The sequence below is a fragment of the Haemaphysalis longicornis genome, unplaced genomic scaffold (genome assembly GCF_048455015.1).
Source record: "Haemaphysalis longicornis isolate Haplotype H1 unplaced genomic scaffold, Haemaphysalis longicornis Haplotype H1 scaffold_4, whole genome shotgun sequence".
Taxonomy (NCBI): domain Eukaryota; kingdom Metazoa; phylum Arthropoda; class Arachnida; order Ixodida; family Ixodidae; genus Haemaphysalis; species Haemaphysalis longicornis.
The window spans coordinates 21,029,825-21,054,364 of NW_027526361.1; the positions used below are offsets into that span (position 1 = coordinate 21,029,825).

General features: G+C 51.8%; 1 protein-coding gene across 2 annotated transcripts in view; it reads left to right on the forward strand.

Annotated features, from left to right (window-relative positions):
• The first annotated feature begins 6,431 nt into the window (after positions 1-6,431).
• Positions 6,432-24,540, forward strand: part of LOC144178354 (cholinesterase 1-like) — a 47,386-nt gene continuing 29,277 nt past the window's right edge. Inside the window, exons 1-4 of one of the 2 annotated variants that reach the window (XM_077706135.1) lie at positions 6,432-6,943; positions 9,468-9,609; positions 10,283-10,729; positions 14,026-14,183. In XM_077706135.1, coding sequence (XP_077562261.1) covers positions 6,867-6,943; positions 9,468-9,609; positions 10,283-10,729; positions 14,026-14,183 — 824 coding nt within the window. In that variant the 5' untranslated portion in view covers positions 6,432-6,866. The remainder of the gene's footprint in view (positions 6,944-9,467; positions 9,610-10,282; positions 10,730-14,025; positions 14,184-24,540) is intronic. The other variant, XM_077706136.1, reaches the window with a different exon arrangement.

Below are 24,540 nucleotides of genomic sequence, written 5' to 3' on the forward strand. Positions count from 1 at the left end.
GAAGTCAGCACGATGGGGTTCGACTTATCCTACATGAAAAACGGGCAGGTGGTGGAACAACGGGTTCCGGGACTAATGTATGCAGACGACATATTGTTGATGGCGGACAACCGGATAAGTATGCAGGGCTTGATGGATATATGCGGTGAAGAAGCGACGCACCTAGGGCTATCCTTTAGCAGAGAAAAATCGGGGATCATGGTCTTTAATGACGGCGAGGAGCACAAAACAGTATCAGTGCAGCAAGTAGAAATACCATTGGTGAAAGAGTATAAATATTTAGGAGTATGGCTGAACAACAGCGAAGATTACACGCAGGCGCATGAGGCTCACCTTAAGACGAAAGGAAGACGGAACGCGGCTATAATGAAGCATAGAGCCCTCTGGGGATACAGCAAATACGAGGTGGTAAGGGGAGTCTGGAAAGGGGTCATGGTACCAGGATTAACTTTCGCTAATTCGGTTCTGTGCATGAAGTCAGAGACCCAAGCGGGCCTGGAAGTAAATCAGAGGGCGGTAGGCAGATTGGCCCTAGGGGCCCACAGTAAAACTACAAATGAAGCGGTACAAGGGGATATGGGCTGGTCGTCTTTCGAGGCGAGGGAGGCGCAGAGCAAGATAAAGTTTGAGGAGCGACTTCGTGACATGGAGGACGAAAGATGGGCCGCGAGGGTGTTTAAGTACCTGTATTTGAGGAGCGTGGACACGCGGTGGAGACGGAGGACCAGACAGCTGACCAAGCGGTACGGAAAGTCGGTAGGGGAAAGCGGGGTTTACACAACAGTTAAAAAGCAGGTAAAGGCAGCAGAGACGACGAAGTGGGCAGAGAGAATGGAAGCGAAAAAAACCCTGGAGACTTATAGGACAGAGAAACGGGAAATTAAGAAGGAGGGATTCTATGGCAATATGAGAGGCAGTGCGTTGCTCTTCGAGGCACGGGCAGGGTGCCTGAGAACCCGGGCATACACGGGTAGCTACAGGCAGCAGGATGAAACGTGTGCATGCTGCGGCAGTGATCGAGAAACTATAGAACATATTGTCAGGAGCTGCACAGAGATACGGCCACCGTGGGGTGAGGGGGAAACGACGCTGGCGGAGGCTTTGGGATTTGGGGCGAGGGGGAACCTCAACTTCAAGGCCATAGAGGTGGCGAAGAGGCGACTGGAGTGGTGGTGGAGGAAAAGCAGGGAAGGGATGGGTACGCAGGTTGAGTAATCATGCGGACGAGAATTTAGAACAGCGAGGGGAGAAAAAAGGGGGGTGGGGGCGAGGAGTTTAAAACAGAAAAGAGGGAGAAATGGGAGGGAGGAAGCAAATCTATAGGTTAAGCTGGGAGTAGGGCATGTAAACGTAATAAAACAGGCAAGTCGATTGCTGACAACCGACGCCCCGATTCAAAGGGAAAGCCACTAATCATCATCATCATCGGAGCGGGAAGCTCGGAGTGTAGAAGTGTGCGCCGTGTCGGTTTTGACCGGCGGCGGCGTGGTGGTCGTTTTTTGTCGGCGGCGGCGGCGTCGGCGGCGCGGCGCCGGGTATTCATCGGCGGCGGCGCACGGCCAATTTTTGTTGGCGGCGGCGGCGCCGGCGGCGCCGAAACCGGAACCGCAAATTAAAAAAAGGCCAGCCATTAAAAAAATCGTTCCGCTACATCCAACGCGATTTGGACAACATTCAGCTGTGGTGTCACAAGCGGCACATGTCATTAAACCTGAAAAAAAACCTGTACACATGTGTTTTACGAAGAAAAGAAATGCCTCGAAAAATTTTTACGCTATAGACGGGTACTCGTTGCAAACTGTTGGTGAAAACTGACCAACGACTGTACTGCAGCATTCAGTTCCGAGTCCGCGAGCTCCTCCAGGTCGGAGACCCGGTAGTGCACAGTCTTCACAATGTCACGGCAGTTGACCAGCAAATCGTGGAGTCTTGGGACGCTTCCAAATCCGTCCTTGATGACCAAGTTGTGTAGGCCGTGCCCAACACACAGGAACCACAGGAACCATTCGGAAATAATCTTTGACTGTCGCCGCCTTCTTGCAGTCGTCTTGCAGTTTATGGACATCCATCAAGTGTCTCTGCATGTTCGACGTGCTTACGGTGCTCGCGTAGCGTTTCACGTTGCAGCTGCGGAGGAAACAGGCGATTATTTAAACTCTCACAACTAAACGATTAGGCTGCTCACAACAAACGGTTTGGCAGGCGCCTTGGTAGGCGTTATGAAATTCCGCCCCCCCACCCCCCCCCCCACCCCCGGCCCCCTCACCCGAACCCGAAACTATGCTAATTCCTGCGAGGTGATATGCGCGCATTTCACCGTCAATTTCAACGTATGTGAACTCTGAACTCTAGACGGGCGTCCTGATGTACGGTCGCGAAAACGGCAGCCGGTCTCGCGAGCACAACAGCTGAGGAGCGCACTGCACGGTATTAAGTCTCACAAATTTCACAATTCCTACGAGGCGCCAGCCAACGGTTCAGTTACTTAGAGAAACAAAGGAGCGCTACTTACGATTCGAAAGGCTTTGAGTCTTCCTTCTTTGAGGAGTTGGTCAAGCAGCTCTTGCAGTAGTAGTCCGTTCCAACTGTCTTCTGCTTTCCTCCCGTGATGTATGCTAGGCGTCCAAAATGTTTCCAAACAAAACTAGACTTCCCCTTCGAATGCAAAGGAACAATCCGAAAACTTCCAATCGGCATCTTAAACACATCGGGGCCAGGAATTTCTTCCTCGCAACAAGTTGCAGATATGTCGCCGATTCCATCCGCAACCTCAGTACACGCGACCGTCAAGCCGTCATTCCGGCGTTTCGAGGCCGTGGCTACCGTAGCAGAGGCCGCTGCTTCTCGTTGCGCCATTTTGCGCGCGAAAGAGTAGTTAGGCAATCCCACGTTGCTCTGGCTAGAGACGACACGCATGCGCAGATGAGCGGAGAGCAGGGTTGCTTTTGTTTTCTGTTGCTTCATTATTCTCCTACGTGACATTGAAAAATGCCCGAGGCATGAAAAAAAAATTTGAACAAAACACGAAATCTCAAACAAAGCTGGATTAATTTTTAAAAGTCATTTTTATTCTATATACGTAAATGCCGCGCCGATCACGCCGAAACAATACGTCGGCGGCGGCGGCGGCGGCGCGCCGATCAGTTAGTGTCGGCGGCGGCGGCGCGGCCAGAACAGTCGGCGGCGGCGCGCCGACGTCTCGGCGCACACCTCTATCGGAGTGGCTTCGGCGGGGAGGCGGCTGCGGAGAGCGGGAGGACTTCGACCTGTGCTTCGACTGCGGCGCGCGGCGGCGGCGGGCGGCCGCTCCGAGTGAGGACGACACAACGAGGCGGCGGCGGCGGAGCGACCCGGCGCCTTCCCCTTCGAGCCTGGACCGACCATCGTCCACCGGTAGCGGCGGAGTCGAACGACTCCAGCCGCTCGAGCAACGCGCGATCCGAGAAGACGGAGCCAGCTAAGGGAGGTTTTGGGAATAAACCCCCTACGGAGGTTGGCGTCGGTTGCCTTTGTCTCGTGCCTGCCTCTCACGCCGGCGCCGTCTACACGGCAGCCGCGTGCGGAGGATCGTCGGAGTATGACCCACACCACAAATTGGCGCCCCAACGTGGGGCCTCGACTGCAAACGCAGTTGAGGTGCATACAGGCAAGATGGCAAGCAACGCAACGAGCGGAGCGACGGGAGGAGGCTGGAGGCACGTAGGCCTACTGTCAACATGGCGGCGGGTCGGCTCCCCCGCCGCGCCGTGCCCGCGCACACGCGCCGGCGGCAGCGATGAATTGACCCCCCAAGCGCCGAATGGTGCGGCGGACTCTTCCTACAAGGATGCAGCGGTTGGGAGTACGCAAATGCGCACCATAAACCCGTGACTACAGCGCTTCGACTTGGCCGATGCGACGTTGACAAAGAGCGAGGAAGACGTTGAAGGTCAGTCTTTTCCTTTGCTAGGGGTGGTGAGAAGGGAGACGAAACCGTCTCCACGCTAGTGGGTGCTTGCGTCTAGTTGTCGGAAAGGTGGAGAAAGTACCGCCCGAGATTGCATTCAGGCAGTAAGAGCTTCGCGTGGCTCGGCAGGGGGCTCGTTATTTTTCGGGAGGTGATCGTCCGTGTTTGTAAGAGACGGACTTCAGGCGACTATCACCGGAGAGCCGCGCCCGTAAGCCGCTTGTAACGCGGTGGGCGCTGGCGTTACGGCAGCCTGTATGCTGCGATCGGGGATAGTTCGTGTGTGTGGGCAAGTGTTACTGTGGGAGTGAGTGTGTGCGGCCGCCCGTAAGCCGCTCAGATTGCGACGGGCGCTGGGTCTAGTGCAGCTGGTAATGTTGCGACCTAGGGTGTTTGAGAATGCGTGTGGGAGCTAGTGCGCGCCTGTAAGCCGCTAGTATGGCGGTTGGCGAGGCAGCTGATATTGCTGCAAGTGAGTTGCAGGAGCCCTGCCTGCTTGACGCTAACGCAGCTTTGCCGAGTAACGCACCCGGGCAAAGAAAACTTGAACGGGTATTTCGAAGCCACCACCCGTGTTATGTCAGACGAGCTGCATCCGAGTAGGCTGTCTCGCCAGTGACAGGAGTTGGCGGAAATCCGCTGCTCCCTTCCTCAATAATCGGAATCGCTCGCATTGAGGGGTGAGAGCGGAGCCCTCGGCACACGGACGGCAACGGGAGTCACGCTAATTGCCAGTCGCCACCGCCATAGACAGCGAGGACGGACCAGCTGAACCACCCGGCGCGGCCGGCCAGTGAAGGTAGCACCGAGCGCAGCGTGTTGAGCTGTCGCCAGTTGCTACTCCGGCCGGACGAGCGCCCTGTCCGGCCGGAGGACGAGCGCCCTGCGGGGCAACCAATCAACCGTTCGGGAGGACCAGCCGCCGAAGCAGCCGCGGAACCCAGGAGGCCGAGGGACCCGCCATTGGGGAGAACGCCTTGCACTGGGAGCAGAGGTCGCGTCAGCAAGCGACCTCCGCATTCTTCGGCTGCGGCTGCCGGCTTCTTCTGGACCTGCCAACCTGCTGTGCTTCCCAACCGTGAGAGACTCGGACCACTGCAACGCGTGGCACGCTCATCAGGCCGAGCTTCGCGGTTACGGCATCATATGGCGAACATTGGGGGTGAACTGGCATGTGGATGACGTTTGTTGGCGTATTTTGTAACTTGAGGTTGTGCTTCGCGGCGCCGTTTCAATGCGGGCGGCGTCGAGTATTAGGGAGGAGGAGTGTGGGAATTGTGGCTGCCCGCGATCCCGACTCGGAACGCGGCAGCGCTCGGAGGGATTGCGCAACCATACGGTAAGAATAGAGGGGTTCGCTTGCGCGTCGCGAGGTGGCGCCACCGGCGCGCTTGGGAGCGGGAAGCTCGGAGTGGCTTCGGCGGGGAGGCGGCTGCGGAGAGCGGGAGGACTTCGACTGCGGCGCTCGGCCAGCTCAGCGGCGGCGGGCGGCCGCTCCGAGCGAGGACGACACAACGAGGCGGCGGCGGCGGAGCGACCCGGCGCCTTCCCCTTCGAGCCTGGACCGACCATCGTCCACCGGTAGCGGCGGAGTCGAACGACTCCAGCCGCTCGAGCAACGCGCGATCCGAGAAGACGGAGCCAGCTAAGGGAGGTTTTGGGAATAAACCCCCTACGGAGGTTGGCGTCGGTTGCCTTTGTCCCTTGCCTGCCTCTCACGCCGGCGCCGTCTACACGGCAGCCGCGTGCGGAGGATCGTCGGAGTATGACCCACACCACAACGTATACTGAGCAAAATTTGTCCGACTCGATATGCAGACGCATGCCCATTGTGCCATAAAAAAATTCCACACTCTACCACACAACATAAAAATGCCAAAGCACAACAGCTGTCCCCAAAATCAGAAACCCTAATGCGGAGCAATGGGAGGCAGTGCTGGACAACAAACGACTGCTGTGAATACCAGATTGGTGTGATTCAGCGGGCGCGCAAAGCAGCAGAGGCCGTTGGAGCCCCGGACCAACTGGGTACCATCCCTGGTGACCCCGTCAGGAGCTGTATCACGTGGTACAAGACCCCGGTGGAGTGCCGCCCGACCACTCAAAAAAGATAAATAAACGTCTTCCCAGTCCGAGTCTAGAGCACGTGAATAAGTTCGCTTGGCCGCAAAGCGTTTCGTCGTACGCCCCCCCCCCCCCCGCTCTCCCCCCCTACGGCGCAAGTCAGCCAATACATTTAAGCCAATTCTTCAAGGCGAAAGCCAAAGAAATTGTGGCCCATTGCCCAGTAAGGATGTCCGTAATTTCTACAATTTCACGTACCGTCCAAATGAATGAGGCAGTAGGTAAGGACCTTGGTAAGCAGGCAAACAAGCTGAAGTGGTATTCCCAGCAGGCGACACTGAGCATCAATCTGTTCCTCGCCAGCACCCCCAGTGTACGGTTACGTTCGATGTTGGTATTCCTAAAAAAAAAAAAGGTTTTTGGAACATGCCATTACCGACGTGGCAAAATGTTTCGTGAATTTCGGCCCTCGATTTTTAAACGCCCGCAAGAAAAAAAATAAACGGAGTAATTTATTTGGTTGCATCGTGTATGCTGCTCCCTTCACCGCAGTTTCTTTTTTTTTTTACTCTGACTCGAACTTTCATTTTTCGGTTTCATTGGTACAAATGCGGACGTACAAATTAGAGGTTACAAGTCATCGTCGTCGTCGTCGTAAAACATGTTGCCCAGCAACCAACCGTATTCATCGCAATCGACGTCATCTACGCAGCACGAGCCACGCCCCGGCGCGCGTTCGGCCTTTGGTCACCAGCGAATTCGAAGCCCCCCTGGCGCGAAAGCTCTGCTCGCGTGTCGCCTTTACCCGTACGAGGGGGAGAACGGGCCGCCCCTGCGACGCTGCTGAAGAGCCAGGATGCAGGCCCAGTTCATTTCGTCCACCCGATCACGCGCAGAGAGGGTACAAGCGGCCAAGGAAACCTTCACGTACAAGTAAGTCGAAGGCATCGCGCTACGGAGCACGAGTCTGCAGGTTCAGTTACCAGCTTGCCGTTTTCCTGACAGCGGTGGAAAGAAAGCAAACCTGTAAAGATCCACAGACGACTTAGAATCATTGCAGCGTGAGCTACACTGGCCGAGGTTGAGCAGTTTCGCGCTGCTCTTGGAGAGCCGTGCTGCGCGCACATGTGCGAGGAGCAGTGACGTCTCACGGCACACAGCTGGCGCGCCGGGGTGGCTAGAATTCCCCACTCTAGGGCCATATTCTCGACTGCACAAATTCCCAGGGAACTGGGGAATTTGCCGAAAGTCTTTTCTGATTGGCTTTCCATTTTTGTCACGTGCTTCCGGTTGACAAAGCGGTTGTGTGTGCTGTCGTCATTTTGACGTTTTATGACGTTCGGGGCACCAGTTCTAAAGTTTGCTTTATTTCTCTTTACTGAAAGCGCATAATTCTTGGCCGGCAATGAAAAACCAGACTAAAAGCACTAGACATGACAACGTATGGCCTCTCTTTGCTACTTAACAACCTGTAATACACGCCCTCTCTGTGATTGGCTGAGAAGTCATGACGTAATTTAAACAGTTGGCGCGAACGTTACGTAACACATCGGCAACTTCAGCCTGCGTAAAAGTGACGTAATGTTACGTAACAGCTTGAAAATGGCAGCTGTTTTTGTCGCAAAATACAAGCAAAATAGGGCAAAAACTTGTCCTGGCTTTCGGCGCCGCGAAATGTCCGGCAATTTGCAGCAGACGCAGTTTCGCATGACGCGCGGTTTAAAGCATGTTCTCTACTGAAAGAATTAATAGTTTCAACTGTTTCCAAGTCAGCGATCAGGGAGCATACAAATAACGTGCTGTAGCTTGCTTTTATGTTTGGCAATAAGATAAAAATTATTTGTTTGGCGTAACCGCAACATAAGAGGGCAGTACAAGACTCCCCAGAACCCAATGCATGGTATTTGTCCATGCACCTCCTAGTAAGCTGCTGGGTCACATGATCGAACTCCATGATCGAACTCCAATCACATGATCGAACTCGCGCCTTTCCGCGAGGGGAACACGAGTAAATGCAGAGCATTGGGGCCTCAGTACTGATTGAAGGCAGTGTTGCTTCCATCGCTTCTTCCGTGATGCTGGAGTAGCAGACACGAGTAAACGTGGGCACGAGCGTCAACCAAGGAAGGAAGGAGCAACGCAGTGACTGAAACACGAGCGACCGCTAGCCGCTCTATATTTGCAGCGCGCGCAGTAGAGGGAGAGCAGTACGGGGGGGGAGAGCGCGCACGCGCAAGCAGCGCGCGCCCTTCCACGCCCCACCGCGCTGCTATCACGCACCTGTTACGCCGAGACCGCGACGGAGCGATCGAACGGGCTGACTACGACGCATGCGCGTGCCAGCTGCTGTTCAGAGAGAGGAGGGAAGGAGAGGCGCACCTGCTGCGGACGCGGAACTGTTGACACCGTCCGACACAGGAACAGGCGAGGCTAACAAATGCTCTGCATTTAAAATGACTCGTTTGTTCATTACAGCGTAGATTGAAGTCGAGATTGACGAATGAGGGAATCGGCGACATCGGTGCGCTCCGCGGTTATCAGGCGTAGCGCTTTGCTGCTCTTCTGTGTCACACAAGCGATGGTCGCCGCCGTCTTTTTCTGTGATCACGCCATAAACTTGTAACATAGCAGCAGACGATAGCGTGACGGCGTGGGAAGGTGATAACGCGACAAAGCTTGTATTGAAGCAGAGAGCCCAACTATGTTACTAAAAGCGATTGAAAGAAATAGATACGGTAAAAATTATGTAATGTTCTTTAGCTCGACATCCGCCTTTCGCTCACTTTTGGATCAACGTTACTCGATCGCCTTGTGGTGTTGACGCCAATTTTGACCTGCAGAAATGTGTTTTTCTTGTCACCCTCAGCTACCGTCTTAATTTTTATAGTACATGCCAAGCGTTTTTATATCTTTCTTGCGCAATATTTGATACCTTGATTGCGATCTTTATGAGTGAATCGTCAAATTACACTGCATGTCGTCATAGCTATAGGTGCAGCACGTCACTGATTGCTTACGTCGTGCTTACGCAAAAAAACATGGGCGAATTGCCGGCAATTTGTGCAGTCGAGAATAGGGCCCTAGGGCCTTTAGCCACCTTACCACCCCCGTCGAAATTGGATTGGATTGGATTGAATTAAATTGGATTGGATTAGAAATCGTTTTAGCAGCAGTAAGCATGATAGTCAGCTAATCCTAGACAACCAGGAAACCTAAGAATAACCAGCTGATCTTTAGATCACGCTAAGTATACTGGCATAGCCGAGCTAAGCCACTGTTAATTTTTTCAGACGCAGCAGCTATGCGCCGTGACCGAGGAGACCCTGCGCAGAAAGTTTGCATTAAAGAGTGTAGTAATCGTCAGCCATTTTTTGTTTGGTTGCTGTTGCGTTGTTTCGGAAAATCGCGCTTGCTCGTCTGCGCGCTGCCTCACAGCGCTGACTCACGGCTGTCACAGGTGGTGGCATGCCGTGGTGGCGACCGTCTTGGCCCTGATCACGTCCTACTTCTCCTTCGTCATCTTCGTCGACGTGCACACGGAGCCCGAAGTGACGCTCGACATCGGCATAATCTACGGACGCACGTTCAAGGACCTAGAGGTGCATGCACTTGCATATCCAAGCATATCCGCTCTGGCTTCTTCGTTCTCTACAGACTGACGAGGGAGAAAATTCTATTGATGGACAAGCAGAAAGTCGAAAGGAAAGCAGTGAAAGCGACTCAAGAGGGGGGTCAGAAAATAAAAAAGCGAAACCGTAAAGGACGACTGTGGGTAGATTTGAACACAAATATGTTTAATGCGTGGTACTAATAGAGATAGCACTGTCAAGACGGGGTGACGTTTACCACAACCCCGCTTCAGAAAGGAAGCCAGTCAGCATCGCCTGCATCATGGTCGTTCGCATCTCTACGGTCTTTGTATGTAAGTCACCGTGCGGTCGTGGTTCCTCGCCCGTTAATTAAGGGGCATTTATGGAGGACTTCAAGGCTCTGTACCAAGTTATGTTAAAATACAAAAAGAAACCCAGTTTCTATGGGTCGTACGAACAAAAGTCGGGAAGAGGCGGAATTTATGGATGAAAAAAAAAAACACTGAAATACCCTGTAATTGCGCACTAAAGGTAGCTATGCGTGGCTGCATGTAAACGTATTATTCGCCAGGACCTCGTTCGGTGTATTTTAACGCGCGGATACGGAAACCGCCGGGCACATTTTTCGGAGCTCCACCCTTCCCGCTGCTTGACGCGGCGGTCGTTGCACCGGCGGGCGCAGGTGAACGCGTACTACGGCATTCCGTACGCCAAGCCTCCGGTTGGCCGGAATCGGTTCCGGCGGCCCGAGGCGCTGGAGGCCAAGGGCCGCTACCTGGACGCGCGCAACCCGCGCTACCCTTGCGTGCAGCCTAATCTGTACTACGGCAACGCCACCATCGTGGACGCGTACAACTCTTCCGAGGACTGCCTCCACCTGGACATCTACACGCCCCGGGCGAGCACTTACGAAAAGCTGGGCATCGCCTCGGGACTCAGCGCCGTCCTCGTGGTCCTCATCGACGTGCACTTCGCCAACGGGGGCAACTCGCACTTCTACGCCGACCCACGTCGTTTTGTGCAGAAGACTAGCATCGTGGTCGTGGTGCCCAACTACCGCATAGGGGCGCCGGGGTTCATGCGCAGCGGCTACCAGCGCTCGCCCGGGAACATGGGACTCCTGGACCAGGTGACGTTTCCAGAAAGCGACCCATGTACTATAGAGGTTCGAGAAAGCGGGCCCGTTCCCGACGTGGCTGTTTCTATTGCACTCACACGGCACGCTTCGTTTACGCCCACTTAGTATTGATTGATTGTAGGGTTTAACGCGCCGACGCAACGCAGGCGATGAGGCGCGCCGTAGTGGAGGGCTCCGGATTAATTTTGACCACCTGGGGATCTTTAACGTGCTCCGAAATCTCGTACACACGGGCGTTGTTGCTTTTCGCCTCCATCAGAAAGGCGGCCGCCGCGGCCGGGAATCGAACGTGCGACCTCGTGCTCAGCAGCGCAACGCCTTAGCCACTGAGCCACCGCGGCGGGTCGCCCACTATGTAAAATTGGCAATGCAAAAGCATCGTCGGCTCTGTTAAAATAAAATTAAAGCAGTCTGTCCCGTCGATTGGGCTAGTTTTCGGGAAATAATTTTATTTTTATTTTAAAGCGAAGCTTTAGTGCCCTCACTGGTGCCGTTGTACGCCAGTACGACATGCACGAAAGCCAACTTTCTCTAACAAGACTTGCTGCTGAGCTAGTTGGTACATGTTTGCAAAACAAAGTTATGGTTGATTTCTCTCTCATAGGAATCGGTAAAACACGAAAGCGAAATGTGCAGTGAAATCCGCAGCTGAGCATGATTTGCGGGTCGGCGACTGTTTTGTGGGTGTAGCGACATCCTGTTGGCGGGTCACTTCGGCACAAGTTTACTGGCGTCATTTTCATGACGGATATGGCGTCAGTGAAATCTTGGTGATAAAACACTTTCGTGTTAAAATATAAAACCCAAAAACGAACTAATTATAACGTGCTCTTTGGTTCTAAAGGTTGCTTCCCCTCAAGAAGACCCTGTGTGCAGGGGTGCATCCTTTACAGGCCGCTTGCTTCGTGTACTTTGACGTCGTGTACTTGCCTCGTGTACAAAGTGACGTCATATCCGTCACTTCCGTGACGGATATGACGTCACTCAAATATTTGTGTATCCCGGAATAAAACACTTTTGCGTTAAAAAGAAGAAAACGTGGCGCAAACTAGACGCGAAATCAGTCTCGACGCTGTATCTGTCGCATCATCTCTTGTCCACGTCGTCCACTATCAGTGTGGGACTGACCAACCAAAGAATCCATCACGAGAAAGCTTCGCGTTCAACCATCGTCGTCGTTAGGCGAGGAGTGCATGGTTTTTTGTTCCAAAGTCTATGACGTCATTTTGTTCACAGCTAGCGTGGCGACGGGATCGTTCAGTCACACGTTTGGCCTGGCGGTGCTCTTGCTGCTCCCAAACTCTGTTGCCCCCAAAAACTGGGTGAGGGAAAGGGAAGACGGAAGAGCTCTTCCCCCGCCGGATTTGTCAGGTGACGGCCATAGGAGTGGCACATTTGGCCAGTTGGACGAAAGTGTTTTAAACTTCTCGATGAAAGCTGAGCAAGCAGTCGTGAATTTGTGAATATGAAAACAAAAAGCCGACATAACAACCGACTTGGCAGGGTGTTTTTGCAGGCGTGACGATAATGGATGGGGCAGGGTAGCTCGCTCGGAGAACCACGTAACATTGGTCGGTGTACATGCTGAGGTTGTTGCGGCCGCAGATCACTGGAGTTGGGTGGGTGAAGAGTAACGCTTAGTTGAGTCAATCATGCCACTCGCGCTTACTTTCTCTGCTATGATCAATGTTCAGAAAAATCAGGAAAAAAACCACGCTACACAAAAGACTAGGTGCAAGTACAGCCACTGGCCTCTGCTTTTGTGTAGCGTGTTTTTTCAGCTGATTTTCCTGGACATCATGAACCAACAGGCCCAGACGTCCACTTTACTCAGTTATGATCAATGCGTCACCAGTGGCGCTTTCCCTCCGTCACCGCGCAGTGGTTGGTTGCCTAGATCTAGTTCTCCTTTACCTCCTAGTGCATACCTACTTTCCCCACTCTGCTTTGCTCTTTCATACGTCAGACGACGGTGAAGTAAGCCGGTCGAAGTCGACTATAATACGCCACTTGTACATATACGTATAATGAATTTCATGAAAGGTAGCACTCGTCTGTAGCTCGGGCGCCGCAGATGAATCGGGCACGCGATGTCATGAACGGGAGCATAACAGAAGGGTTTAATGCGAGTTTTGATTACTTGTTTACACTGTGAGGGGCGCTAAGCAGCCAGCAGGGATTTATTCAGAATTTCGATTTTAGGGGGGTGTCAAAATCCCCCTAGGGGGGTGTTGGGGGGCTTTTTTTTTTGGGGGGGGGGGGTGTCGAAACCCTTCTGGGGGTTTCGACCCCCCCCCCCCCCAAAAAAAAGGGTGTGTATATAGGGGGCGTATATAGGGGTTGTATATAGGGGGTGTATATATAGGGGGTGTATATAAAAGGGTGTGTATATAGGGGGTGTATATAAATCCCTGGCAGCCAGTGTCTTAAACGTTTTCAAGGATAACAAGCTTAGGGCGGATGTCGTCCCTTTCGCTCAGACTTGGCAGTAAGGAAATTGCAGTAATTAAATTACAGTACGTAAATTATTTTCTGCTGTAATGAGTAATGTAACGAATTACTTTTCAGTGTTGGTAGTTTATTAATGTAATAAATTACTTCAGGCCAGTAATTTCACGAAAATTGCTCATTACTTTCCCAATTACTTTTAACCACGATAAAGCTAGCTGTCCGCTTCTCTTACAGCATAAAAACGCTGACCAAGAAAAGTAGACCAAGTAGAGTTCCAATGCCCACAGAGTATCTGGGCATTGTGACTCTGCGAACGCGAAGGAAACGACGCTTCGATGAGAGCTCTGCCTGCTTTCTCGTGCCTCTTCGTTCCCTTTTCATGCGTTTCAAAGTAATTCAAAGTACTTTTATTACTTTTGAGAAGCAATAGCAGACCCGCCGCGGTGGCTCAGTGGCTAAGGCGTTGCGCTGCTGAGCACGAGGTCGCGGGTTCGATTCCCGGCCGCGGCGGCCGCTTTTCTGATGGAGGCGAAAAGCAAAAACGCCCGTGTGTACGAGATTTCGGCGCACGTTAAAGATCCCCAGGTGGTCAAAATTAATCCGGAGCCCTCCACTACGGCGCGCCTCATCGCCTACGTTGCGTCGGCGCGTTAAACCCTACAATCAATCAATCGAGAAGCAATAGCAATGTAATGTCATTACTTTCGGCCACCTGTAATTTCCAATGTAATATAATTACATTTTAGAAACTTCAAAGAAAGTAATGAGTAACGTAATTTAATTACTTTTTAAATGTAATTTTGCCATCTCTGCTTTCGCTGGCGTGGTGCAAGCAGGCCCTGATGCTTCGCTGGGTGCGAGACAACATCCTCAGCTTTGGCGGCAACCCGCACAACATCGTGCTGATGGGAGTGGGAGGCGGTGCGGTGGCTGCCGGCTACCACCTCATCTCGCCCATGACGCGAGGATTCACCCGGCGAGCCATCCTGCACAGGTATACCTTCGGCTGCTTCGTTCCAGCTCTAAAGCTGCAGGTTGCGAACCCCCTTACAACGAAACTACAAAGCGACCTGAAACCTAGAACTTCCCGACTTTCTGCGAATCCCCACCTCGAACGAGGGCCGTTCCACGAAGTGCGCCTTTATTTCGCATGAGCATACTTTTTCTCATTGATTCCGTCAGTGTTTATCTAATTCTCCTGTTTGTATATCTCTACTTTTCTTACTTGTTTGCATTGTGGGATGCATATACGCTCATGTGCATTAACGAGTCAGCTAGGAATTTATGTAGGCAAGCGTAAAAGCAAAACGGTGCCAATGCTCAGCACCTGTTCCGCAGTTGACCCATCGCGTCATTAATGCCCACCTGGGCATGTTGCTGACACCTTCAAGGACAGTCACGAGCTTATATTGTAGGCTTGTGGAATGAACTGTACGCTCTAAGATGTCCCCGCAGGTCGTCTTCACCGCAGCGCTCCGGAATGACCAGACGAAGTAACCAGGCGTAGAAATTCGGTGAATGACAAAGTCGAACATATATGATAAAAAAGCACATGTGTGCAAGGACAACACGCCAGGCGTGAATGACTTTTTGCATTGCGCAATGTAGTACATGCGCAGATGCCCCTTTTCACTCAAATTGAATGCTCGGCTACGTCATTCGCCGAGTTTGCACACTAGGCCACTGCGATTGGTCATTCTGGAGCGTTGTGGTAAAATGGGTCAATTTTGCAATAAGTTTTTTCGACAGTTCATTAATGGCTCTTTCTTACGGACAGCGGCTATCCACAGCGATAACCCGGCCCCCTGGCAGAATAGAAGAATATTTCGTGCGATGCTGCGCCATGAGAGGTGCACGTGGCGGCACGTGCTGCGCACGAATCAAGGCCACGTGTCAAGGCCATGTGTAGGAGTCATTCGCGTTAAGGGGGGATGGATAGCAAAACCGTCTAAAAAATGGATTTTTTCATTATGGTCCCTAAATATTCTAACATTCCTCGAGAACGTCCCCACCAAGTGGCGTCCTCAGATACGCTCAGAGGTTACTTAAAAATGGCGCCAACCGCGCCTAGTCACTGCAAGTTTCGTCTTATGCACGGTGGTATTTACATTGTTCTTTTTTTAAAACGTGTGATAACGTTTATTTTTATTACTTACAGATATAGCGGATAGCTAATTGAATATTTCTCTAGTTAACTGTAAGCCGCAATGGCACTGCGTTACTTGAAATAGCATTGCGCATGCATTGCAAAAAATTTGTTTACGCGTGGTCCGTCGCCTATTATTCTGTCTGCGCGCATGTAATTGGTTCCCTTTTCAACCTATTAGAATGATCTTTTTAAGCCTGAAGTCCGCTGTGCTAGTAGCATTGCCCAGCTTTTCTCAGAATCCTCGCAAGAAACGAACATTTGAAAAACTGAAACAACTTTGAAGTGCAATTTCTCAAAACACCATTTCCGCTGAGAAAAGCAACATTTTCTCTTCAAATATTTCAGTTTCCGAAACGGTTTTTGTGTGAGTTCTTTATCAATACTGGATACACATTTTGAACCAGAATAAGCATGTTCTCACGCAAATTTTTGTTCATACTTTTTTATCTCGTAAATCAATAAAATTTGTGCTTGTGCTGTGTATATATTTTTAAAAATCAATAGTTATGGTCACCATTATCATTTTGGTCCAGAAGAAAGCCAGAGGCATTTACCATGTACAGAAAATGTTTCATCCCTGTGGCTCTAAAACATTTCTGTAAATGTTCTTTAACGGGAAAAAAAATCTAAAAAACTCATAATTTTTATTTTCAAAACTACTACATGTTTTTAACGAAGTTTTAAACATGGTTAGTAGACATATATTATACATAGCCTTCAAAATTTCACGTGATAGCTCAAAAAGGCGTAGCTGGACACCTACGTTCACTATCCATCCCCCCTTGAAAGGCGAAGAAGTGTAAGCGAAGTAAGAGACGCAAACACGGTAACAATAAAGAAGCGTTTGATAATCGCCAGGCTGTCGCCTTCAAACCACGTGAGCAGACTCAAGTGGCGAATGAATGTTTTTCTTCTTCACTGATGAAGGTTCCTGTACAAGTGGCGGTTTTCGCATGTCTTTCAAGAAATTGCAACTTACGCTGCAGAGTAGCGCATTAAGAAAACAGCCGAACGCGCAGACGGTGTGTTGAATCGTCTAGCCCGGCTGCCTTGGGCGGGATGATGATCTGGAAGCAAATTCTTAAGGCAGACGTAACCTCACTCGCTTTACACGCTTGTAGGGAGTAAACTAGAACGACATATGAAACCTCTCTGAGACCAAGGGTGCGATCTCAGATCTAGGAATTGAAATTGGTTGTTGCACTGATCCCGCCTTTTCAGAATCAGCGCGTCCAAGGCAGCCGTGACGATCAAACATGCCGTCTGCGTTCGGTTGGTGCTGCCGTGCCATGGCGTCGTGTTTGCGATGTCCTATGACAATCATAATCATCAAGCTGTTCACTTAATTTTACTGTTCAGACGTACCTTATCTAGTATCCTATTACGTTTTCCTTCCCTCCTTTTGGCGAGAAATTTAGTGCTGTTCATCCAACCAGAACTCATAAGAGCTAAAGAACATCAGTAAGCGAATACCCAGCTCTTCGTATACTGAGTTACTGGAATGTAGTAGCGCCCTAAAAAAGAAAAAAATCCCGGGCCATCTGCGAAGCATGCAGTGTATAAGTGTATTCTTGGCGCCTTGGCGTTTTGCCAACGGAGATGAAACCGTTGGGGGATAGAGCTATACAGCTTTGCTTTGGAAGTCTTGTGTCTTTGAAGCACGAAACTCGAAGAAAACCTTGTGCATAATGTTTGCAGTACTCTGGAGAAGCGGGCAGCATTTTTTCGTTAATGAGACTTAACTAATTAATTGTAATTAATTATCTAACTCGAGAAGTACTGTCCTAATCACTAAAGTGTCAATGAGGCACTTGTAGGTATCCACGAGGGGCATCTAACTGCGGTATTTTCAGCGACGAACTAATTGCGTATTCATTTATTCTGACTGATAAAGAAAACCCGCGAAATATGAAAAATACCACGTGACGGCGCCTCCGCGCGCATTAGCGCGCATCGTAAAGCAATGCCCTCAAACAGGCTGCCACTGAGTTAGCCAGAATGAAATAAACAAAACAAATAAAAAAGAAATCGCGACCGAGTTTGTGGCTTATCTGCACACGCGCCCCGCGAATCTTGCTGTTGCTGCTTCTTCCATGCATGCCACTATCAAGGTGATGCGCTGTCTCTTCGGGCGGGTGGCAAGCGAAGCAGTTGCTTTCAATCAGCTTGTTTGGGGACGCTACTTTACAATGCGCGCGGAAGCACCGTCACGTGCTATTTATCATATTTCGCGGGTTTTCTTTATCAGTCAGAATAAATGAGTACGCAATTAGTTCGTCGCTAAAAATACCGCAGTTAGATGCCCCTCGTGGGTACCTACAAGTGCCTCATTGACACTTTAGTGATTAGGACAGTACTTCTCGAGTTAGATAATTAATTACAATTAATTAGTTAAGTCTCATTAACGAAAAAATTACAGTCCGCTTCTCCACAGTACTGCAATTATTACGCACTAGGTTTCCTTCGAGTAACGCCATTGCTATTTTTTTAAATCTTGGTGCATGATAGCTGGGACACCCTGTATATATATTGTGGGAGTTTACATTTCACACACTAGTGATTTCCCACCCCGCAGCCATCTGCGCTCAGCAAACATGCCTTGCGAGCGCCGGCTGCGGACGGGTCTGTTGTTTGCGGAGACAGACAAAGGCAGGAGGCGGCGAGGGCAAAACATCAATGGCAGCATTTATTGCAAAGTGCAAATCAAATACACTGCATACAGACTAATCGTAGGCCATAACGGTAACACTGGGAGCGAGGCATTAAACAACGCTAGAGATCGATATGGTTCGACTCACCGATGGCATACCGGAGCATCGGAGCGCTGCGCGTGCGAGCGCGTGTGCAGTCTCCCAGCTCGTCCGGACGCGTCCTTTGTGGCGCGTTCCCCAGGTCAGGACCAGCGCGCCGCAACGTCCACGCGCTACCGGATCCCCAAGACAAGAGCGCGTCCTCTCGTCATGCGACAACCCACCAGACCTCGCCTTTTGGTGGCGCTAGTATCGAGGAAGAACTGGTTCTCGGGTAAGGCAGAGGGGGAAAGGGTCAACGCCTTCACCAGGGCGACAACAAACCGTCCGGTCGCTGGCGCTCTCCCGTATGGTTCCCGTCGCGTGAGCGGGGTGCGTTGTGCACGCCGGCCGCGATGGGAAGCTAGCCAGAAAGGGGTTCGCGTGAAAGTCGCGATTCCCACAATATATATATATATATATATATATATATATATATATATACAGTAATACCTCGTTAACTCGAAGTCGTTAAAACCCGGGAAAATTTCGAGATAAACGGATTTTCGAGATAAGCAAAGTTACGCTAATCGCCGGGAAAAATGAGCGCTCTTCAGAAAAATCACTACTACTTACCGGCTCTTCAGCGGCAGTTTCTAATCTTTCTTCTCGTGCAGGTTTAAAGGAGCCATGAAGAGAAAACACAAGTTTGGTTAATTCAAAAGATTGTCTCGTTAGAATCATACTGACACCACTTTTAACGTAAACTTCGCTCAAATAAGCTACATAATTAGGAAAAACGGGAATGGTCATGCGACCCACCAGCTCATTTCCCGCAACAGAACCTGTGATGTCACATGAGCTAAGCTCTGCGATTGGCGGAGGCTGGCAGAAGCAGACGCAAATTAGATAGAGCTTACAAACTAGATGAACGAGCGATTTGCGCTTAAATTTAGGGCACATTCTTTACAAAGCAATAAGAATGATGGGACAAACAGTGGAAGTTACGAAAGCACATGTAAACATAGAAGTACTGATGCGTTCTGCTGTTCGTACTGCGCACAGCATGCTTGGTTTCGCTGCACAGCACTACGGGGCTTGGGGTTGTCTCAGATGACACTGGCCGATTGACGCAAGCAACGGTGTCTTACGTGACCCCATTTGTCGAGCGAGCACTGTTTCAGGGAACGAATATTTTCTCCCAGAACAAAAACAAGCCAGGTTTAAATGCGGGCAAAAACAAACCAAACGCTTGCCACGGTATGGTGGCGCCATCTAGGTTACGGAACGTACAGAAACGCGGGAACAAACCAACACCGCTGTACAGGGTGGAGACAACCTATGAACGGTCCCGTGCCGCCGTAATTGGGCCAACGGGCTCAACACGTTATTCTTTTCGTTTCCCACGAGACCTAGCAACGTGAAACAGACAATATGATTCAAACTTCTTCAGTAAACCGCGTTGCGGCGATAATTTTAGCGCAGTTTTGACACAATGACTTGTTTTGGCGGCGAGCGAGCAACCGAAAATGGCGGCGCCAGCGTATACGTGTCTCTACCCTGTACGGCGGATGCGTGAATGAAGGTACTCTAGGCTGCAGAGCGGTCGGTTCCTGTGATGTCATTTGGGACCACGAAAACGCACGATTGAGCGGGAAAATCAAAATTTTAACCTAAATTGTTTAATTTGTCAGTGAATAAAGCACCGTTTGTATCCGGACAAGCGCTGGGGGCACTATAAAACACGAAATCTTTCGAATAAAACCAACTTGCATTTTCTCTTCATGGCTCCTTTAAAAGAGGAAAAAATACCATACAAGAGACTTTAACCGGCTGGGTTTTGCCGCACTGCCATTTTATTTAGCAGAGAAAAACTGCCTAATGCTCGTCTGCTTTGTGGTCGTACTCGGGCCTAGGAAGGCGTCCTCCAGCTGCTTGACGCATCGCAAACTACGCCAAGCGCTTGACGCAAACTACGCCAAGCTTGACGAGACAAACTACGCCAGCGTGGGCAGAGGGCCTCCCTGCTCAGCGCATGTGTCACATGACGTGCCACAGGGTTGCTTGACAAAGTTTATATGTCGCTGGGCTGAGACTTCGCGCACTTCGCGTTCGCGGAAAGCATCGACGTATGGCAGCCGCGGATAAATAAGAAAAAAAAAATCGACGGACTTCAGGCGTGGCAGCATCGCGCGAATCTTGTGAAATGGTCCGGCGGCGGAATTTTCGTTCCACTCCCAGTCAAGATTTAGAGTTATCCGCAATCCGACCCAAAAATACTTCGAGATAAAGGGAAAAATATACATGGGACGTATAGGAACATGTTCGGTGGCGCGGAAAATTTCGACTTAGCCGATTTTTCGAGATATGCGAGTTCGAGTTAACGAAGTATTACTGTATATATATATATATATATATATATATATATATATATATATATATATATATATATATATAAATAACGAACCACCACCATCGGGAGCAGCCGTAAGTACGACCTGCTCCTTTCTGGCCTGCCTTTGTCCGCCCTTGCGCCTGTTTCTCCCGTCCTGGCTAAGGTGGTCATGGCGGTGTAGAGCGACGCTCCAGACGTCCCCTTATTGCAGTGCAATGAATGAATGAAACTTTATTAACGATACGGGGGGACGGGGGGGGGGGGGGGGGGGGCTTGGTAGCCTAGTTGGGGAAGAGGGGAGAAGGGAAAGGGAGTGGGGCGGCCGTCAGAGTCGTCCGGTCAGGTCTGCCGCTCGCACGAACTCCCACAAAGAAAGGATCGTGCTCGCGGCGTCCAAGTGAGGGGGCGGGGTTGTCCATTCTTCCAATGATGTAACGCCGGCGCCCTTGTGCCTGTTCCTCAGCGGCGAAAGGCCGGGGCAGTCCCACAGTAGGTGCCTTAACGTTGGAGAGGCACCGGTACTGCACGTGCAGCACGTCGCAGTGGCTGCCTGGTCGCCCTCCTCGTTCTGATCGGTGATGTCCACTTGTGGGTCACCGCCACGAGCTCTTTTGGATGCAGTGTGTGCTCGCCACTTGGCCAGAACATCTTCCGCAAGTGCAGCACCTGTCCTAGCCTTGTATATTAGCACTTCCGCACCGCGCGGAAGCCCTTTGGGAAGTGGGTGGGGGTTGTGCGGCACCTTCGCCCTCAGTTCTCGTTTGGCTTGCACCTTCATCCGCTCGCGTTCCTCGTTCGGGTCAAAGAGCAGCGAAGCCTGAGGGACTGTGTCAAGGGGGGACGAGCGGAAACGTAACAGTTCGCTCGCCGCGTCATGGGCGGCGCCGTTTCCGATGCTGCCCGCATGCCCCGGGACCCAGTCCACCCGCACCATCACGCCGTAGAGCTCGTGAAGGGTTGCGCAAGCGACTTTCACGTTGTGCGCCAAAGTGCCGGCTCTAGGTGTCTTCGTCAGATTTTTGAGGGCGTCCAAAGAGTCGGTAAAAATTGTGAAGGTTTGTCCTCGCACAGAAAGTGGGCTGGTCCTTGCACATTCAGTCAACTTCTCTAGTGCATAAAGGATGGCCTGCAGTTCAAGTGACCTCACAGGTTGCTCTTGGCAGTATTGAAACGCCTGCGCATCCCGCTGCTGTCCTCGGACGGCAGCGACCGCTCCCCGGAAGGTACGTGTCTGGGTCCCAGGCGGCGTCCGTGAAGATGGCGTTGTCCTGGAAGTCAGCCCTCTCAGCAAGGGCGGTTCGTTGGGCTGTGTGATCCCCTTTCGTGCGTCGGCGCGTGACTGGCTTCGTGACACGAACCTGGACGTCGTCCCAGGGAGCGATCGCGCGGAGCACTTCTATCTGTTCACCCAGCTGTTCCCCGTCCAGCTCTAGGAGCGACTGGCCCGCTGGCGTGTAGAGACGGCGGCGATCGTGTCCTGCCTTGCGTTCTGCGATGATGTCTCTGAGCGGCGGGATGCGAGAGTAGCGGTGCAGCTCCTCGACCCGGGCATGGCGGGGCAGGCCCGTTATCACCCGAAGACACTCCCGGTGTAGTATTTCCAGCTTGTCGTTTTGCGATTTTGTCAGGTCAAAACACACAGCTCCGTAGCAAGCTTTGGACGTTAGTATTGCCATTGTGAGGGTACGAGCTGTGCGTGTGCTGGCTCCTCCGGATTTGTGGGCTATGCGTCTTACAAGATGCAGAAGCTGTTTCCACTTAGGCTCTAGCTGCCGTAGCCACGTTGCCGCACCTCCGCTTTCATGTATCGGGATGCCAAGAATCTTGATGTGCCGGTCTGGAGCTCTCTCGAGTGTCTGGCCGGCGAGGCAGAGCTTGACCTTTTCGTTTTCAACCGTGGAGCCGCCCAGGAGAATATATTTTGTTTTTTCCGGAGACACTTCCATTCCCGTAGTCTTCAAGTAGTCGGCTAAAGTATTGAGGGCGTCTTGTATAGCGTTGGCTGCGTCTTCTGTTGTTCTGAGAGGGTCACCAGGCTCCGTCCACAGCGTCACATCGTCGGCGTACATGGTGAGGCGCACACCATGAATTCGCCGCAGGCGTGTAGCTAGCCCTCGCATCACCAGGTTAAATAGCGTGGGCGACAGTATGGCCCCCTGGGGAACGCCAATGCTGCTGCTGTAAATCCTAGGGTTCCTAATGTCACTCCGAATCTCAAAGGTGCGTCCCTCCAGGAATGACCTGACGATGTTGAGGATGCGGGCTCCTGGCTTCGTGTCTTCGAGTGCGGAGATTACTGCCTCGTGCGCTACGGTATCGAACGCCTTCCGCAGGTCGACGGCTACCAGTATGCCAGGAACCCTTTTTCTTCCTCTCCGCTTTTGAAGACAACGGCGGAGCAAGAAAATGCTGTCTTGTGTGCAGAGGCCTGGACGGAATCCTGTCTGGCCCGGGTCGAAGTAGGGTTCTTTCTGTGCCTCTTCAAGGTGGTAGTTAAGCCGGGTGAGAACCATCCGCTCCAAGAGCTTGCTGAGTGTTGAGGTAAGCGAGATGGGCCTCAAGTTACTGATGCTGACGGCTGGCTTCCCTGGTTTGGGAATGGGGCTCACCACGGAGTGCTTCCATTCAGCGGGAATTTCGCCTGACAGCCAAACCTTGTTAATTTCTTCAAGTAGCTGCATTTTCCCGTGTTCGTTAAGGTTGCGCAGCATCTGCCAGGTGATGCCATCCTTTCCTGGTGCGCTCTTGGCGTTGACGGATTCGAGAGCCATCACTAATTCTTGCATTGTGAAAGGCGACTCAACATCTTTGTCGGAAGTAGGTGCTGTGCGTTGATAAATTCTGGGGTCTGGTGGCACTGATGGCTGCGGGAAGAGCGTCTCTGCTGCCTTTTTTTCGAAGTCGGACGCCGAGTCGCCGGTCGCCAGCCTGACGTTTTTGACGGTGTTTCCAGTCTTGCGGTTGCCTGACATGGCCTTGTAAGTTTGCCAGAGCGTCCGCCCGCCAGTCCGTTCATTGAACGAGGCGCAGTGGTTGTGCCATCGCTCCCGAGAGAGCATTTTGGCGTAACGGCGCGCTTGTGCGGTCTTATTGCGCACCTTGACAAGGTCGACATGCCGTTTCCCCCTGTCAAGGTAAACTCGATGCAGCTGGCTACGGGTGTCCCACAGGTTGAGAAGGTGCTTGTCGGGTGTAGGAAGGTGTTCATCCACTTCAATCTCTCTAGTGGCTTCCCGGGCAGCTCTGGAAAGCTTCTGAAGAAACGGGACGTTTTCGTCGTAAGCGTCAAAGCCGGATCGAAACCTGTCCCAGTCGACAGCTGCGGTCATCCGTTTTTTCCGCCCTGTGGCTCTTACTTCGAGTTCAATCCAGATCGGATAATGGTCGCTACCCATTCCGTCGGGACCGCACCTCCAGTCCTTTACAAGCCTGGACGTTGTCCAAGTCAGATCTGGTATAGTGTCGCGCTGCCTGGAGTGAAGTGCATGACGAGTAGGGTAGTCTGTGTCGTTGGCCAAGGTAAGTCCTGCCGCTTCGGCCTCTTCGTAAAGTCGGCGCCCCCTCTGTGATTCTTTGTCGTATCCCCAGCTCTTGTGTCGAGCGTTGAAGTCCCCCCCGGCCAGCAATCGGTCTTTGGGGTACCGATGTCGGAGTTCGCGTAACCAAGCGAAATTTGCAGTCTCCGAATTGCCCTTTCTGTAGCAGCTGCTCTCGGGACGTAGGTAGGCAGACACCAGGATGGTCTGGCGACCGCCGAGCTCACATCGCACGGCAACCACCTCTTGTATTCTGTTGCAGTACTTCCCAGTGTCGAGTTTGACGTGCGGAACATCTCTACGAATGAAGATTGCCGCCTGTGCTTCGACTACCTCGTCTGGCTGCTGACCTTGCTTCTTCTTGTTTGTCTGTGTGTGCACAATGGTAGGTTGAAAATGCCCTTCGTATCCCTGGATGCATGGATTAGTACCTCTTGTCTCCTGTAGTAGAAGGGCCACCGGTTGCCCTACGTGTCTGAAAAGTGCTCCAAGCTCGGCAGCGCAGGACTTGAGTGACCGGCAATTCCACTGCAGGACGTCTG